Source organism: Python bivittatus, unplaced genomic scaffold (genome assembly GCF_059951505.1).
Source record: "Python bivittatus isolate LINGU-HERP-01145 unplaced genomic scaffold, Pbiv_v1 ctg000080_np1212, whole genome shotgun sequence".
NCBI classification, from domain to species: Eukaryota; Metazoa; Chordata; class Lepidosauria; order Squamata; family Pythonidae; genus Python; species Python bivittatus.
This window is the reverse complement of record NW_028277035.1, coordinates 23,111,384-23,130,455: the sequence shown is the minus strand read 5'-3', so window position 1 is coordinate 23,130,455 and position 19,072 is coordinate 23,111,384. Positions and strand designations below refer to the sequence as shown.

General features: G+C 40.5%; 1 protein-coding gene across 4 annotated transcripts in view; it reads left to right on the top strand.

The window, feature by feature from the left end:
* Positions 1-18,421, top strand: part of NEURL1B (neuralized E3 ubiquitin protein ligase 1B) — a 223,607-nt gene extending 205,186 nt beyond the window's left edge. For all 4 annotated transcript variants that reach the window (XM_088133679.1, XM_088133680.1, XM_025168864.2 and 1 more), the window contains exons 2-5: positions 1,780-2,340; positions 9,963-10,670; positions 11,805-11,930; positions 13,602-18,421. In XM_088133679.1, the coding sequence (XP_087989805.1) occupies positions 1,780-2,340; positions 9,963-10,670; positions 11,805-11,930; positions 13,602-13,846 (1,640 nt within the window). In that variant the 3' untranslated portion in view covers positions 13,847-18,421. The remainder of the gene's footprint in view (positions 1-1,779; positions 2,341-9,962; positions 10,671-11,804; positions 11,931-13,601) is intronic.
* Positions 18,422-19,072: the final 651 nt, after the last annotated feature.

Here is a 19,072-nt window from a genome sequence, read left to right as displayed (position 1 = left end):
TGGAAGTGGTAGGTTATGAGCTTGAAAGTGTTCGGTGAGATAATGAGGGAAAGGCATCAGGCAGAGAACAGGAAGGTTACCAGTGGATAAAGGTGAACCAAACATTTCATGAAGCTCTTCACTATTGGATTAGAAAAAAGGGAGGTGATCTCTTTTTGTTCTGTACAAAGTCTATAAACATTTCCATTTAGCTACATTAAGCAGCTCTTTTGAATTGCTTCTAAGAAGCCAGGGGACCCTCCTCTGCCTTGGATCTGAAGTGCGTTAGAATCCAATCCTCTGAACTGTGAAATGGGAGGAATCAAAGTTCGGGTGATATACATGCCCTGATAGATGGATAATAGACAAGGATGGTTTAGGAAATGGTGATATTCTCAGCGAGCAAGACAAAACAGAGGAATGAACCTTAGCTGCCAAGACTACTGCAATGTGATAAGGATGCAGTTGGCGGAATTCCTGCACACGTTCACGAAAATGGTGATCAACAGGGAATCAATACAAATATATAGCTGGAATGTGCCCCACAAGAACAGAAAGGTTTTTCCTAGAGATGAGGATATATTCACCCCCTACTGCAGGAGCTTGGGCATTAACAGGTGTCCCAAGATACAGATCTGTGGTGGGATTTGATAGATGTAGTTATAGGATGCAGGCTCCATTTGTGACTGATCCGTTTGGTTAGGACATAATTATTCCTTGCCATATAGGATAAAATGGAAAGTAGGAAGCACCAGTGCTCTGTAGAATTGTGCTGTATTTTGGATCCAAAGTTGAAAAGGTGCTTCAAAGTAAATAGTACCTCCTTAAGGAAGCTATATTTTTCCTGGGCTTCTGCACCATTTAGGAGAGTGAAATGTTTGGTGGTTTGGTCTGAATCAAATGTTGCCACTAAATGAGTTAAAATCTGTGGACTAATTCTTCCAGCTTAAACGATGGACATAATATCCTGAAGGAAGAGATGAATACTTGCATGATAAAATTTTCCCTTTGAAATAGAATAGCATATTCCATTGTTCCAGAATCACTAGATTTTCTTTCTGCTTTGGGGTACATGGGTTGAAAATGGCCTTAGTGGTTCAAGGCACTTCAAAAGAGCATGTGTCTTCCTTGATCCAGCCACAGGTTTTGCTGCCAGGGAGGGACATAAGAAGAACAGCAAGTAACATACATTTGTAGCTTTCTTTTACATTCATCTTCCTCTCTTAAATCAAACAGAGCTCCTTTTGAGTGCCACACAAAAGACCTTTGCATATAGGACTAAAGACGTCCCTGACTTCTGAAGATCAGAAGAAGTGGTGGTTGGTGGTTATTTAGCAACTGCCTCAAATGTTTCATTATCTAGAAACAATTGTTCAGCAAATCAACTTCCTATAGTTATTTCAAAACCAGAATAGTTGCTCAAGCAGTAGCTTTTTAAACTCTGTATAGCAATGAAATGGTAAAATCCACATTAGAATATCCCATCAATTGCACCATTGCTAACTTGTGTTGACTTGTTAATGCAATAGCAACGTTTAGCTTAACAGCATTACAACTGATTCCAGTTAAATACTGGTCTCAAAAGACAGCTTTCTAACCTAGAAAAAATAAAATTGCAAAAATACAAAGAATAGAAATAAGATGGTATCAATTTGTTATTTATTTAATTTTTTGTTACTGAAGCCCAGAGCTTGCACATCTCAATAAATGAAGGAACTTTGTTTATAGGGTTACAGTCTATCTTAGAATGATTTCTGTGAGACATTTCTAATCAAGCGCTTTTCCCCCCTCTTTTTGCAGACACCAGTCATCAGGCCCGTCCAATATCCCACAGGCCTTACTACACCCTGCCCAATGGTAACCACGAGAGGCGATCTGTCCTTACTATTTCTGCACCTCCACGATTCCACTTCCAGGCCAAAGGAAAAAACATCCGCCTGGATGCCCATTCTCGGAAGGCCATCCGAAGGAACAGTTTCTGCAATGGCATCACTTTCACTAACCGTCCTATTCACCTCTATGAGAAAGTGCGTCTGAAGCTGGTGTCTGTGCACCATGGCTGGAGCGGGGCATTGCGTTTTGGCTTCACCACTCACGATCCATCGCAGATGAATGCCGATGACATACCAAAGTATGCCTGTCCAGACCTGGTAACCCGACCAGGCTTCTGGGCTAAAGCTCTGCCAGAGAGGTTTGCACTAAGGGACAATGTCCTGGCATTCTGGGTTGATCGCCATGGGAGAGTTTTCTATAGCATCAATGATGAAGAGCCAATTCTGTTTCACTGTGGTGTCAAAGTCTCTGGTCCTCTCTGGGCACTGATAGATGTCTATGGAATCACTCATGAAGTGCAAATACTAGGTAGGTGTATCTTTCTATATGCTAATCTTAAAAAACACAACAATTATATGCTGGCTGGGAAGGCAAATTGAACTTCTAGCCTTTGTAATAAGATAGCTGTAGATTATTTTTCTTTTTTCCCTCTCTGTGGTTTATATTTTGAGTGAAGTAGAAAGCCAGAAATGTCATAGAAAATACTACTGATAAAAATGTAGGGCATTCCGTTTATGGTTCTAATGCCATATATTTTCTTGAACTGGCCTTTGCACACCCATGCTCACAACATGAACTGACTCATTCTCTCAGCTAGCCTCTTGAGAAAAGGAACTCAAGTGAAGTTGCTTCCTGTTTGAAAATGTAAACGAAAGAAATGCCAAGTTCTACATTTTCATTTTCATTGGGTCACTTCTGCCCCAATTCTTTCATTGTGCTAAGGCAATGTTTACCCAACACATTTAAGCTGGGTACCAAAATAATCCTTTTTCTAGGTTTACATTGAGCATAAACTAATGAAGTGGCCTGGGTTCACCCAATATTAAGCCACAAAAATTAAATAAGATTAAAACTAGCAAAGTTTAGAGTGTCGTGTGGAAGTAGTTCTAGGTTTCTAAGTGACCTACAACCTAAATGTATTCGCTTCCCTTTCGCAGAAGGGAACCTTGCAAAATTCTTTAAGAGGCTGGCTATTTTCCAAGCAAAAATTAGCATTTTTCAGCCTGAACAGAATGTTGGAAAAAAATTATAGACAGGGGCTCATGAATCTCTCTGTCTGCCCATCAGTGGGTTATCAGAACAGAATGGGACCAAATCTGATGCTGCTGAAAAAGCTGACAAAAATGCTGAGAACTGAGCAAGGGTCTGTGGAGAAAAACGCTCAGTCGAAAAGGCTCTGTGGCGCCCCTCCGGAAGTGGCAGTTGGGCTGTGCCGCGGAATGTTGGCGCCCCACTGTTTTAAGCCACCCTCCCTCTCCTTGCTCAACCAGATGATCCAAAGGGGAGCCATCATTAAGGGCCTGGAAAGAATCCCAGACACCCTGTTCTGCAGGCCATTTTAGCCTGGAACTGTGGGTGGCATTTAGCGGTCCAGCCTTCATGCAAGCCCAGTGAACTGCGTATGGGAAGCCTTCATTGCTATGGGCTCCTGAGCATGCACGTAACAGCAACTTGCACACAAGTACAAACTATAAGCATGCAAGAAGCTGGTTCCTTGAAGGAAGTATTGAGCTCCAGAGGAAAAGACAGGATATAAATAAACAAACAAATATTCTCTTAAGAAGTCCTATGGAAATCCGTCTCTGTTTTCTCTAGCATGACCAGTTTGGATTTTAATTAAATTATGCAATAATAAATATATGTGGGAAAATGCTTAATGCTTGTAGCATCTCTTCATAGCATGTTTCTGTTCCATAATAAGGTTGCAAATATTTGCTCTTAGTTTCAGTTAGGCTTTAGCAGTTGGAATCTTGTATGCCAGTGACTGTGGGGCCATGTAAATGAAAGGAGGCTTCTTTTTCTCATCCTTTGACTCCACAGGGTGCCAGCTATATGCATCTTGGTCCTGGGAAAGACTGTGACTCAGCCTCAAAGCATGTCCTTTTCCTTGTGCAGTGCAGGCTTTATATCTGTTATCTCCTCTGAGGGCTACTTAAATGCTTTCACATTACATTCCAGATCTATCAGGCTTTTAAGAAAGAACTGCACCTAGGTAGAAAAGAAACACCACTTTTCAATCTATTAGAAAACTCCAGCATGGACAACAGTATTGTGATTCTCCTTCTAAGAGTTTGGAAGCTTCCTTCCCCCTCACCCCCACCCCCTTTGGGACTCTCTGTCATGTAGACATGAACTTTATTTTTCTTGATTTATCACCAACTCCTACAGAGTTTAGGACATAACTTGATTTCACTCATGCTACCTAGAAAATACAGCTCTTTTGTCTTTACAGGCAAGCCTGTTAGGATGTGTTACAGAGAAGTAGGGACCTTGATTGCTACTTCAGATTTTAGCTGATGTTAGGGATGTAGTCTGCGGTCTCAACTGCTCTCAGAACATGCCTCTGTGTTGTGTGGAGTTATGTGACTAAAGCTGCTGCCAATCACCCTGCTTTACCTTTTTGGTGTTTACTGCATAGCTCTCTAAGGAAAGATCTGGCAGTCCCTTTGTGCTGTTATAGGCATGATTGCACAGGATAATTTAGCTTCAGGGTAATGTTATATGATATACTATAAATGATATAATGAATACATTAATGGGACTTAGATTATGGTTTAAACTCACATCCATAAAAACTAAAGACCATCTTTTAAAAAACATCAATACCACCATTTTTAAAAATCCAGACACCATCCTGTCTGTCTGTCTGTCTGTCTGTCTGATTTCTAAGGCCTCTCAACCCAGCACTGACTCTGGCCAATGTTAAAATTAAAAACAAATACAATATTTCAGTAATCATAACGGAAAGCATAATGGGAAGAACAGACATACATTAACCAAAACAGCCACTCCATACCAGATGGACACACTCCAACCTATCCCAAAACTTAGGGACAAGAATGTATTTCACCTAAATCTTGCAGGGTTGGGGCATTGAACCATCACAGGGAAGCTATTCCAAAGTGCAGTCACCCAACAGAGAAGGCACACTTCCAAAGTCCCCCAGATAACAGAAATTTTGTCAGAAATTTTGGGTTAGGCAAGAATATTGGGAGAGAGACGGTCCCTATGCCCTGAACAGCTTTATAGGTGACAGCCAACATCTTGAATTGAATGCAGAAGCCTAACCTGTTTAACTCACGTAGCAGAAGCATTACATGTCAAGCGTACAAGGTAGACCGGAGCAAGAAACCAACTCCAGAGGAAGACTATAGCTATCTTTTATTAAGATAAGCTATAGTAACAGAATCTTGCAAGTCTGCTTGTGTTTACCTTCCCTCCCTCATATGCTCTGCTGAGTCAGGGAGGAGCCAGCCTGAGCTATTCCTAATACTGTCTCTTCCCAGAGTGTAAGGAATGCTTCTTGTTGCCCTTGTTCCTGTAATTCTGGCTTTTGAATATTCCTCTCAAGGCCATCTCTATGGCTCTCTACACACATGAACATAAAGTGGCATTCTCATAATTGCTCGTGTTGCTCCATTCTGGAGCAACTGCAGCTTCCAAGTGGTCTTCAAGGGCAGCCCCATGTAGAATGCATTGCAATAATCCACATTAAAGGTGATGAAGACATGAGTGACTATGAGAAGGAACACCTGGTTCAGGAAAGGTGCATTTGCGTCATCAAATGGATCTCTGAGAAGGCCTTCCTGGCCACAGCTGCCACATACTCTTTCAGTGCCACATGCTCTTTCACAGAATCTGTGAGTTCAGGATGACCCCCATAATAGATAGGACTATCCCATTCAAAACCAAAGATGGAGAATCTCCAGTGCCAGAAGAACCATGCATCCATAGCCACTCAGTCTTGTCAGGGTTGAGTTTAAGCCTGTTTCTCCCCATCTACATCTGATCCCCCAGTCACTAGTAAGACCTCAACAGCATCTCTTGGTCAACCAGGGGCTGAATATATACCTATGTATCATCAGTATACTGATGTTACCTGACCCCAAGTCAATGTATGACTCACCCAGCAGTTTCATGTAGATATTAAACAGGGGATCTAGAGCATCAAACCCTGAAGTACCTTGCAAACCAGGAGTTTGGAGCTGGACTTCTCCCTACCTGTCAACCTTGACAGGAATTGGCTATAGAAAAAAGAGGAGACACCACAATATTGTGCCCTTCACTCCCAAACCTCATATCTAATTCAGAAGGTTACCATGACCAACGATACTGAAAGATAGTGAGAGATCAAGAAGAACCATGATAATCACTCTACCTTTATCCCAGCTCTATCAAAAATAATCAACCAGTATGATCAATGCTACCTCCATGCTATGCCCCAGCTTGAATCCCAACTGAAACAAGTCCAGATAATCAGTTTCTTCCAGTCCTCTGGATCTGTAATCTGATGACCTTCTCAACAACCTTATCCCAAAAGGTAAGGATCCTTACCCCCTTTCTTAAAGGTGAATTTACCACCACATGGATCCAACTATATCACATCCCAGGAGGCCTTTACCAACCAGGAGTCACATGGACTTAATAAACAGATCACTGGAATAACAATCGCAAGGGTCCTGCCCACTTCTTCAGGTGCTATACATTTCTCAGGTAACAAAACAAGATCATGCCTTGGGCAATTGAATGGAATCTGCCCAAGCAGAGTCTTAACTAGGAGTAGATCTGAGTGACTTTATTTTCCAGACTTTATCTTATCTTCCAAAGCTTTTTGTAAAAGCAATAGAGACCAAAAATATTATTTTTATTCTTTCTCTTGATCTCTTCCTGTTGTGGGCCTGTATTAAAAAAAAGGAATAAATATTGGCAGAAAATGACGATAATATACTTGGTCTATCAGATCCTGATTCTATGTAGAATGTATTTATTTTTAAACCACCTGGTTTTTAAAGAACACTTGAAGGCTGGCAAGCTGGGATCCAGCTACAAACCTCTGGGGCGATGCTGTTCCAAAGGGCAGGTGCAGTAGAGAATGTTCACTTTCTGGGTCCCACTAGAGCATTGTTTAATCAAAAGGACCTGAAGCAAGCCAAGTCTGTCATAGCACAGGACAGGTGGATACTACAGGAGACAGGTGGTCCTCAAATAGGTAGGCCCTATGCCATGCAGGACTTTATAAGTGATATACAGCATCTTGAATTGCCCTGGATGCCAACTGGTAACCAGTATAGTTCACATACCAGGGTTGCTGTAGGGGCATAGCAAGACTGCCCATCATTGCTTGTCCTACTGCATTCTGGACCAGAAGGGACTAAAACATTGAGCTCTGAGGCACCTCACAAATCAGAAGCTTTGGGCTCAACCTCTTCCCTCCAACCAATACCAATTGGGACCAGCTGCAGAGAAAGGAGGAAAACCACTGTAACCCCTTTCCTTGCAGCCAGTCCAGAAGGATACCATGGTTGATTGTATCAAAAGCTGCTGAGAGATCAAGAAGGGTCAGGATTGTAGCACCACCCCACCCCATCCCAGCTCCAGTATATGTCATCCATAAGTAGGACCCATGCATTCTCCCTATTATCTCCAGACCTGAAACCCAGTTGAAAAGGGTTCAAATCAATTTCCTCCAGGATCTTCTGTAACTGCAACCCAACCAATTTCTCAACCATCTTCCCTAAAAAAAAGAGAAAGTTGGAGACTGGATGAAAACTGTCCAGGATGTTAGATCCAGTGATGGCCTCTTGAGGAGAGGGTGTGCAGTTGCTTCCTTCAAGGCTATTAGAACTACGTCCTTTCTCATAGAGGCCAGCATCACTACGTAGGACCAAACATGTCACCTCCTGGGCGGCCTTCACAGGCCAAGAGAGACAAGGATCTAACAAATAGGTGGTCAGGTTAACAGTACCAAAGATCTATCCACTTTCTTAGGAACTATACAGTCAAACTCCTCCGAGATAACGAAGCATGACAGTGCTTTCCACTATCTTGAAGAGTATCATGCCTGTGCCATGATTTGTCAAACCTAGCTCATTGATAGAAATCAGGCTATTATTTCAGGTATAAAATGTTAAGCTACAACCATCAGAGGCATTAGACATTCTTTTCTACAAAGTTTTATTTATGGTTTTATATAGTACTTGGGCAACTCAGTCCAAATCAGAACTGAGTGGTAAAGCCTATTGAAAACATTGGAGATTATGTACTTAATGTATGCTGGACTGTGGCCAGAGGCCGAGGAATATTTTAAAGTATTCCTCTGTTGTGTGTGTGTTTATCTCTCTGCCCCCTCACAAACAAAAGAACACTGGTATTACTACAGAGAGATAAGAGATTCAGATAGTTATTTTCTTGAATAGTGTTTACATTCAAAGTGTCTGAATTTATACTGTACATTGTTGCTACCACATGGAAAGAACTTACTTCATTTTTTAAAAATAGCTAAATTTTTAAAAATCACATAACATGAAAAACTCTGCAAATCTATTATCTAAACTGAGAAATCTATTTTTTTTCCCTTCAAAATATACGAGGGGTTTTTGTTTTACTGTTCCCTCCTAGACTGTCCCTGTCAAGAAAAGCCATGTAGATGACTACAGCTACAATCAGAACACTTGATTCTTCTACATATTTGTCTATCAATTTTAATATTCAGTCATTCAATTTAAAAAGAATTTAACATATACACCAAGTCAGCCAATGTTTAGAATAACTGAAAATCAAATCTAATGGTAAAACCTTATGCGTATGTACTCAGAAGTAAATCCTGCTGAATGTAATGTAACTTACGTCTATGCAGGTATACGTAGAATTGTATCCTTAGATGTCCACAAACCATTGCTATGATTTCAGTGGAATACTATGCATAGAGTGGCCCAAGAATTAGAGATCTGAGCGTGCTTCCAGACAAGGCTTTCATTGTGCCTTGTCTTAAAGATGGAATTGGGCAAGAGAGCCAGATGTTATGGTCTTGCATTTGTAGCTGCCCTGTTTTCCCGTAGTGTCTTGCAACGTTTTTCTAACCATTAAAAAAAAGAGAGAAAAAAGTTGAGGCGGGAAAGAAAGCTAGAATACTGCACAATGTCTTTTGCTTTGTAGTTCTAGAAGCACCCTAAGCCTTTAGGGTGCAAATTACTACAAAATCTGAATGTGCCTCCTCCCTTTTTCTTAGCATTAACATTCAGAGGGATGGCTTACTGGGGAGCAGCCGGCTTCCAGTTTTGGTACTTTTGGATCAGGAGCATCTTTTTTCTTGACATCTGAAGCTATCAGTTGCATAGTACTTCTGGAAGAGTCTGTTGCTTGCTCACATGGCATGTCAGTAACAAAGAATCTAGTGTGTTTTGAAACAAAGTAAAAGGTCACAACTGCTGCTTTAATGTGCAACATATTACAAATATATTATTGATGATCTGTAAGGTGATTAAATGTTTTTTTTTAAGTCTCTCTTGTGAATTAAATTGGCAGTGACAAAGGCAGAGGGAAATGGGAAAGAATTTTTTTTAATTGCAAGTTTGAGGGAGGGAGATCAGTAAACAGAAATGGACTTCTCTCCTGATACTCTCTTTTTTTGTGAATGTAAAAGAAGGGGTGGCAAGGTGCAAGGACTCCTGAAGAGGACATCAAGAATGTAGTGTACTATTTGAATGGATCAGGGTAATTATTAATAAATTGACTTAGTGGGATTTAATTTAATGCAAGGGTGGCTAGCATGTGACCCTCAGCCTCCAGGTGTTTTTGAACTACAGCTTCCATCAACATGCATCCCTAGCCACACTGATGGGAACTAGGACTGATGGGAACTGGAGTTCAACAAGGATCAGACGTCAGGTCTGCTGGCTTCTAAATTCTGTGCTTCCATTTTCATTTCCACTTTGCTTACATTGAAACTAATGAAAACCCAGCTGGACTGCTATAAAATATTGCTTCTGGCATTTGTGTGTGATGAAAATAGAGCTGAAACTAATAATAACCCAGTCATAATGGGCAAAAGTAAAAATAATTAATCATAACGGAGCTCAAAACAATAGTCTGAGTGGGACACCATTTGTAGCATATCTGTAATCTGGCTTGTCCTTGGCTTTGCTTTACAGATAGCATGTTTGCTGAGACCATGACCTCCACCCGTCTGAGCAATGCACGACTCAGCACTTGCCTTCCTCAGAGCAACCACGATTCGGCTAATTTTAACAACAATGAGCTGGAGAACAATCAAGTGGTCGCCAAAATTGCAAATCTGAATTTGAGCCGTATGCCTGGGCTGCCCACAGATAACCATACAATCCCCTGCTGCCCAAGCAGGAGGCAGCTTGCCCAAGTTGTGCCTGCCTTTCTAGACACAGATCTTCATTTCCACCCTACTCGTGGGCCTGATATTAACTTTTCTCAGGATCGTATGTCTGCCTGCACCAACTGGCAAGAAAGCAACAGGACTTTGGTGTTTTCTGACCGACCTTTGCACATTGATGAAAGCCTGTTTGTGGAAGTGGGACACTTGGGCTTGCCATATTATGGGGCCCTGACGTTTGGCATCACTTCCTGTGATCCTGGTACTTTACGGACAAATGAACTCCCAGCAGACCCAGATTTTCTTCTGGATCGCAAGGAGTACTGGGTGGTTTGCCGAGGCTTCCCAGTCCTCAACAATGGTGACATCCTCAACTTTGTGGTTTTGCCAAATGGAGAAGTGCATCATGGAATCAATGGGATGAGCCGTGGGATGCTGATGTGTGTTGATACCTCGCAATCACTGTGGGTTTTCTTCTCAATCCATGGTGTAATCAATCAGCTGAAAATATTAGGTAAGTAAGTATAGCTTCAAAATCAGTGACCAGAATAAAAGAAAGCAATGCTAGTGAGACCCTCTCCTGTTTGGCTTGTAACAGCCAATTAATTGGCTAAGTGCTTTGTACTTTTTACCTGATGGCCAACTAAAGTTTCATGTGCACAAGTACTGAGGATGACTGGTGCTGCTAAAATAAGAAATCATACCTGGATAACTGGACAGAACCAGCTGCATATTTTTGTTTGTCAAACATGTATCTTTAAAATCTTTTTTATAAACTGAAGCTAAACATTCTGCACTAGTTGGCATTGTTTCTCTTAGTTCACCCAAGTAGGCTAAGGCAGAAAGGAAGGAATTTCGATTCAATCTGTCCAGAGTACAAGTACAGGAAGAGCTAGCAAGTATCTGTGATAGTCTAGCACCACTGCTGGGGCTTATGAGCCACTTTGTGCAACTGAAGGGTTTCTTTACAGCTGGAAAATACCAGCATTCTGAAGTAGGATTTCCCACCTTCCACTAGTGTAGAAAGAACTGCCTTATGTAATCGGCCAAAAGGATCACCTAGTCAGCATTTGCTTCTCAAAAGCAGGTAACTAGGTGTTCAAGTGTGGACAATGATCTCTGCCCTGTTCTTTATTGTCTCTAGTATCGGGTATTGAAACAGGAGGGATCTGCTTCGCTATAATGGCTAGTATGCTTCTCCTTTATTAAAATTATTAATTAATGGGGAGAGGTAGGCTACATTTTAATAATGTATCTCTGTGTACCAGGACACAACTGAATGCCATTTTAGAAGTATACAGGAATCTTTCCCTTCCATCAGAGTGTACTGACGAAATACCCATTTTACCTTACAGAGAGAATTTGGATCTCCTAGTTCGATATTGCTACTCAGATGTAGTCCAGAGCCTGAAAAAACGTTAGGAGCAGAGCGAACCTTACCTTAGAGTAGAGGACACTCATCCCCTTAAACAAACAAGCATGCTAAAAACTAATACAATGTAGTTAGAAACTCACACTTTATGTAAGACTGTTGTGAAGATGAAATAGAAATTGTTCTCCCATTCCCAGATCCAACTCAAATTCAGCACTTACTCCTGAGAGAGATTCTTACCCAGGTTGTGCAGCTGACTGAACCTTTTCTTTTCAGGCACAGTGCAATCCAGCCCTGTGACCATCTCCCCCTCAGGATCCCCTGGAGGCTCACAATATGACAGTGATTCAGACATGGCATTCAGCGTGAACCGGTCTTCATCTGCTTCTGAGTCATCCCTAGGTAAGGGGTCTTTTGCTGATCTCTGCAGTTGGAATGCTTGCATTCAGTACGCTAATGAATATAAACCAAGCTTTGTAGGCTGAGTTGTCTGAAAGATGGCATGCTGAACTATGCTAAGCATAGCCTACTTTTCACTGAGAGGAAGGACCATGAAATTTCCCGGGGTTGCTCTTTAGTGCCCCATTGGACATCTTTAGGTTATGTACAATCCTTCTTTTATAAAAATGGCAACAAATGCCTCATAAAGCTAAAATGACTTGAGAGATCTATGGGACATTTATGGTATACAAGCAACTAAGTGGAAAATCTCCATCTATCAAAACTAGTGCTAGAGAACCTGTTGATGGAGAATAAAAGTAAATGGCAAAGTGCTGAACTGAGACTCTGTGAGCGCCATATTTCATCAAGACACACTTGTTCTTTACAGATTATGAAAGTTCATTGGTTTCCTGAATATTGATTGATCCTCAGAAAGAGACAGCAAATATACATGTACATACTTTCCCAATGCACTGATGGCTATTCCATGAAAGAATCCATGTAGATCAGAGATCACATCTTTTTCTTTATTACTAATCTAGTTGCAACGAAATGTGGAGGAAGGGAAAGAGAGAGAGAGGATTGCTACTTCTTCAGTTGCATTTTCTGTGATACACTCTTGGGCTGGAGGAAAAAAAATTCTCCTTTTTATAACCATTATAACATTTTTAAAGGCATTTAGTATGTTTTTCTCCCATTTATTCATCCCATTTAAGAAAGTGCTTCTCAAAAGGTGCATACAGTAAGTAAGAGCACATGCTATAAAAATGACTAAGACTGTAACTCATAGTTTGTGCCATCAGAAAAGGCAATTACCTACAAGAAAAAGGGTGTCTTGTTTGCTACTATATAGATTCATCCTAAAGTATCCAGTGAAACTTAGAACTTAATGTCATATCATCATTTGTTTAGTCGTTAAGTCGTGTCCGACTCTTCGTGACCCCATGAACCATATTGCGCCAGGCCTTCCTGTCCTTCACTGCCTCCCTGAGTTTGCTCAGTTTCATGCTCATTGCTTCAGTGATGCTATCTAACCATCTCATCCTCTGCCGTCCTCTTCTCCTTTTGCCTTCAATCATATCATCATACACTGTTGAAATCATGGATTAACATCCAGATAGATGAGTAAAATGCAAAGTCCAGTAAATTAACCAATAAGTTAAAACATTGAACCCATGCTCCCCCCACTCCAAAATTACAAACATTCATGCTAGGTAATGTCAGGCACCCCAAATTCCATTCATGACATGCACATCTATTAGGACACAACTAAAAAGTTATTTAGAAGATGCAAACATTTTTCTATGAAATAGGGCTATATTGCTATATAAAATTTATCTTATATTTCCTGATACACTTTCACCTGGCCACCTGAGGAAACTCCTGGCTCTCTACTGTTCCCAATGCCTGGCTGATGGCTGTCCTGCCTGCCAAGCAGTTGGATTCACTTTCTGTATAATGACATACCATTTTTTCTTCTCTATTATTGCCTCTATAATGCGTATTTCTGAAACTTCACAAAAGGTTCTTTTTATCATTAAAAAAATGGTTTGAATGAGTCCTTTTCAGCCTGATGGTAGAAAAGGAAGCGACTTTTCTAACCACGGTTCCTTTGTTTTCCATTCTGTATAGTGACTGCTCCAAGTTCTCCGCTGAGTCCTCCAGTGTCTCCTGTGTTCTCACCTCCAGAGCCCTCAAGCAGCAAGAACGGGGAATGCACAGTTTGCTTTGATAACGAGGTGGATGTGGTGATCTATACCTGTGGACACATGTGCCTGTGCAACACCTGTGGTCTTAAACTGAAGAAACAACTCAATGCCTGCTGTCCAATCTGCCGACGGGTCATTAAAGACATTATCAAAATCTACCGTCCTTAACCTCACCTCACCCCACCCCTCAGGGCGTGATTAATGAGGAGCAGGATGAAGAATGTTGTTAGCGATTGCCACACCTTACTGTCCCTGCTTATGGGTATTGTGCTGGTCAGTGGTTGCTGAGTGACTCTTGTCTGTATTTCCATGTTTTGACCAGTAGAAACAAATCAGGGAAAACTAAGTCAATTGGGAACACTCTGTCTTTGTAGAGGCTGAAAGTACAGCTGCAGAGTGGGAAGAGCTTTGAAAAGATGCTGCTCCGATGGGTAAGGGTGGGGCCAGGGGAAGATGAGTCCTAATACAGTTGCCGTATTGATTCCTAAAGGAAACCAAAAAGATCTTGTGCAGTTGTTTTCACTTGAGTATGCAACTAACCTATCTTGGGCAGGATAAAAGAGAAGTCACTAGTCCAGTTTTAAACATTCGGGGTTCTTTCCTGCTAAATCCAGGAATGCTGAAAATTAGTTTGTTTTGTAGGCCCTTTCGAGAATAAATTTCATTTACTTTCTTTTTATTTTGGTTTGCAGGAGTGGCAGGTCATAAATGTTCTGTTACCTAATTTGCTAATTTCAAAATATTTTTCTTATTATTCACAAGTCAAGACCATGAATAGGGATGATCTAATTAATCAATTACTCCCAATCAAGTACGTAAGAACAGAGATATTTTCATAAATCTGCTCTTTAAGTTTATTAGTTTCATTGCTGGTTTACAACATGGAGCGATGATTTTGTGTCCAAATGTATGAAGTTGTGGCTCAGTCTGTGAAATCAAGAACAAGGCATTTTCTTGGGAAAGTGAGTCTGGAACACACGCAGAGCTATAAAGGTTCTCCTAGGATTTGATTTTTCACCTCTGTGTGACTTGATACTTCCAGCTGTTGTAGTGAGCAATTACTAAGTACTTTCTGATCTGGAGAGTTGCACTGAAAGCAGTAGGCCTCTGCAGGCAGAAGAAACAATACAGTGTGAGTCTAGCCACAAAATCTCATGTTGTTAGTTGGGTTTTGGCTTAGCATGTTGTGTGAACCCAGACCACTGTGGGATAAGCAACCAATCCAGGGTTAGTGCATGTGATCCAACCAGCTTATGATAGAGGCTGCAAATAGTTATTAGCCAAGCATCTGTAAGATGTAACATATGAAGGTATCCTTTTAACTAGGTTGCAGAGGAAAGTGGCTAATGGATAATTTAGAATTTCAAGCTTCCAATGTTTTCTTATTTATGATTTATGAATACAGTTGATTGATATCTTCCTTCATCTCTCTCCAGAGATTTTGTCAACAAAGTAGGTAGCAATGTCCAACTCATATCTTCCGCTCCAGGAAGTTGTCTGCTGTTCCACAATGGAGGCATCTTACTGAAACTGAAAAGCTTTTCACTTGGCACTGTTTGTGGAAAAAAGAATTTTCAAACTATTATTAGACCTGTACTTAAAAGATAAATGAAATTTTGGTTATAGCATTAGTGCTGAATTGTAACCTGAATAATATGTGAAGGAGAGTCAGAGAATTACAGAATTAGGCCCAGATGTGGATTCTTTTTTCCAAGAGAGCAATCCTATGCACTGTTTTGGAAGGCTCCAGTGTTCAGGTTCTTTGAAAATTTAAATTCCCTGTGAGTAACTAGAGCCAGTTTGGTGTGGTAAAGGCACCAGGCAAGAAATTGAGAGACTGTAAGATCTAGTCCCGCCTTAGACATGAAGCCAGCTGGGTGGTCTTGGGCCAGTCCCTCTCTCTCAGCCCTAGGAAGCAGGCAAGGGCCAACCACTTCTGAAATCTTGCCCAAGGAAACTGCAGGGGCTTGTCCAGGCAGTCACTAGGAGTCAAAACTGACTTGAAGGCATTCCTCCCTCCCCCAAAAGAGCTATTTTTTCCTTCTCAAATGCTGAGGTCTAAGGTCAGCTTCTCCCTACCCCTGATTTTGGAGGTTTCTGAAATATTAATCCCCAATTGCAACCTCTCCCTTTAGTCAGCAAAATCTATTATGAAGTCATTCCATCTTTATGGCAGTTATTACATTCTGATATGTAACTGATGGGATCCAAAGCTGCTTTTAAAAACTGTTTTAATGACTTGTTTCTGTGATACCTGTACTGGAGAAGCTGATGAAAGCTCATAGATACCACATATACTCATTTCTTCTCATGGCATTGCTAGGACCAATCTTAACTCTCATTTAATTTTTCCCAGACATTTAGTCATCATGGTACATGATGGCTTCCAGTAAATGTTGCAGTACATTTTGAACTCTACCTGCCATGTTAACTTGAGTAGTAAAGTTAGCACTGCAGTGCAATCAGTTATTAGAAAAAATGGTTGACACCATTAGATGCAAGTTTTGCAATGAGATAAATAATTATTTGTAAAATCATCAACTATACTTGCATTCACAGGCTGCTTTCGGTAGCTTCCAGGTTCTTATAGCAACTTGACCATAGTTGGCTTTAATTTCAAGTCTGCTAGCCATGGATGTCACACATGTACATGCTAAAGCTGGATAGTTGAGGTTGTTTAACTGTTTAGGATGAGACTGCATTATGAGTGACTTGAGCAATTCCCAGCAAAACTTTCTAAGGAGTAAAATTCTTCTGGTTCCTGAAGGACACAGAGAGTGATAATGATATAGTAATGTCCCTGGAATTGCTAGATTTGGATGGAGCCTTAGCATGAATATTTTAGCGCTTTTGCTGTTGGTTGATTGGTTTAAATGAAAAATCATGCCAGTGTAATTCCAGGTTTCACTGCCAGTTTTTGGCAGTGTGATCCTGGAGTGAAAAATGTGGGGGATTTTTCCTATACGTGGATTGTAGTTTGCTCACACCTGCCATAGGAGCTGCATTAAGACTTGGAGAAGAAGAAATTCATCTCTATCATCTTTATCTCACTGTATGTTTTAATGCTTGGTAGCACTATTGGTGGAGATACATTAACAATAAATCTATGTCTGAAAGCTCAAGAGTAATTTCACAAGTTAAGAGTATTGTTTGCTAGAAGTGGTTTTGTGAAGTGTAACTTTTTACTTATGTAGAAAACTTTCTGGCTCAACCAGCAGCATTATTTTCCTTGACTTTCTGCTACTTCTTCATTCGTATTGGTTAGAGAGTTCTTAGAAACTTCTTTCTCAGAGGGTTTCTAAATGTATTTGATCACAACTTCTGAAGATTGCACCTGGAGATGTGCAAAAAATTTCAAATTCAAAACACCCTATTTTGAATCTGAACTGGCTGATTTGAGCATTTTGAAAGCATCTTGAGCTCAAAACACTTTCAAAATACTTTCAGTGCTCAGTTCTACACCAAGAGAGCATTTTTCACTTGGTGGGTGATGTATTCAGAGTTGATATGAGATTATTCAAATTCAAAATATTTTGCAGATCCCTAATTGTAACTACAGATAGAATATTTTTTAGTATTATAATGCTATCTTGTATTTCTAGCATGTCTCCTAGTAATATGATGGCTCTAAGGCCTAGTGAATGCTACAGACTTCCTCTGTTCTTGTTGCTCTTATGGGGTAGTTTCAGGGTTGGTCAAGTGGCTGAAGAATATTAATAGTACACAAGTCTACATTGTGGCAGGTATGATAAATCTAAGGATGTTTCCCCACTTGGGTGCTATTCAAAACCTTCATTCTATTTCTAATGTTGACATTCTCAGCAACACGTAGCCTCCTGGTATCTCTTTTAGAACTGTCATTTGGGTCTATTTAATCATCAGCTGTTTAATAGCAAATCTACCTGAGCATTTGCCCTAAACTTCTGCACTGGAACTGATTTGTAAACAAGTGAACATGTTTCCTCCTGCCTTGGCAATTTACGTCTACAATAACTGCAGAAAGCAAATTGCTTGGTGCCAAGGCAGAAGGCTCACGTGTGTTCTTTCTCTTGGAAAAGATTTCCCAAAAGAAGTAGCATCTGACAGAAGCTCAGAGGCTGCGAGACAGGTAATGAGCTTTAATGGAAATGCAGCTCTACTCATTTAAATCTCAGAAGGAAGTCTCATACGCTGACAGGTAACATCTAGGAAGTGGAGGCTACTTAGCAATTAGTTTTCGCTACTGCTTGTTCTTTTATTTTTTATTTTTTAAAAAGTTTGTTCTGAAAATCTGTTTGTGCCTTATAAGGGTGTGTGTGCACTTTTTATCCTTTTTAATGCTACTTTAAAATGGAGAGGAAAAAAAAGATCTTAACACAGATGGCTGGTAGTTTTATAGAATCTCATGTGTTCACCAATAATTATGCTTTTTGATATTGGAGTGAAAAATGTATGTTTTCATTGAATTTTTGCTGGCACTCTCCTTCCCCTTTGTATAAAAAGCTTTTTAAAAAAAAGTTTCCAGATTTCTAAAACTTCTTGATATATCTGTAGTTCATGATGTGAGCTGTACTTCACATTTTAAAATAAGACAGATTAATCTCTCTGTAATAAACTTTAAAAGCAAATTAATTGGGGAGGGAAGTTTGCACTTCTCTGTATGTTAATGTTCTCTAGCATTGTGATCTGTAGTGCGTGTGTGTATATATTTTTTATTATTTTGGTCTGTTTTACATGAATATAAAATTTTACCTGTTTATGAAACATGATGTTGGCTTGTAAATATTCTCAACAGCCTTAGGTACACAGTTATGAATAGGAGGAGGACCAGTGCATGACTCTGGCAGAGGTTCAGGGTTTAGAAGCAGCTAAACGAGACACTGACATTTCCTTTTCCGTAGGACTTCAACTGGGCCCTCTAAGCTTCACTGCACAGGAATTCAGCATAGCCTTCAAATGTATTGCTACTACTGTTATCGGTGGTAAAATGAAGAGCAGAATTGAGCAACTAGGGTAGTGATGGAAAAATTGCCATCCCTCTTGACTGAAACTATCTTTCTCTTCTTAAGTTTACGTTGAGGCTGTAAACTTGTGACTAGCCAGAAGAGGCTTAGAGAACACAATGACGCAAGACTTTGACAGGTAGGATCTGTCAAAATCTCTATCAGTATTGCTGTGCAACATCAGCTTGCATATGAAAAGGAGATTTGGATGTTGTCCAGCAGTCGCAACGATTCCACTGCACCCATTTGATTTCCCAGGCCCTCTTTACCATGCAGTACGATATGCCTTGACATGTAGAAAGAGTATGTAAAGCCCCCTGTGATATCAGGGTCCCCTATCTCCCACATGCCCATCCAAAGTACTCCTTCCCCTAAGGAGATAAACAAGAAAAAAAGACAAAAACTGCTGAGA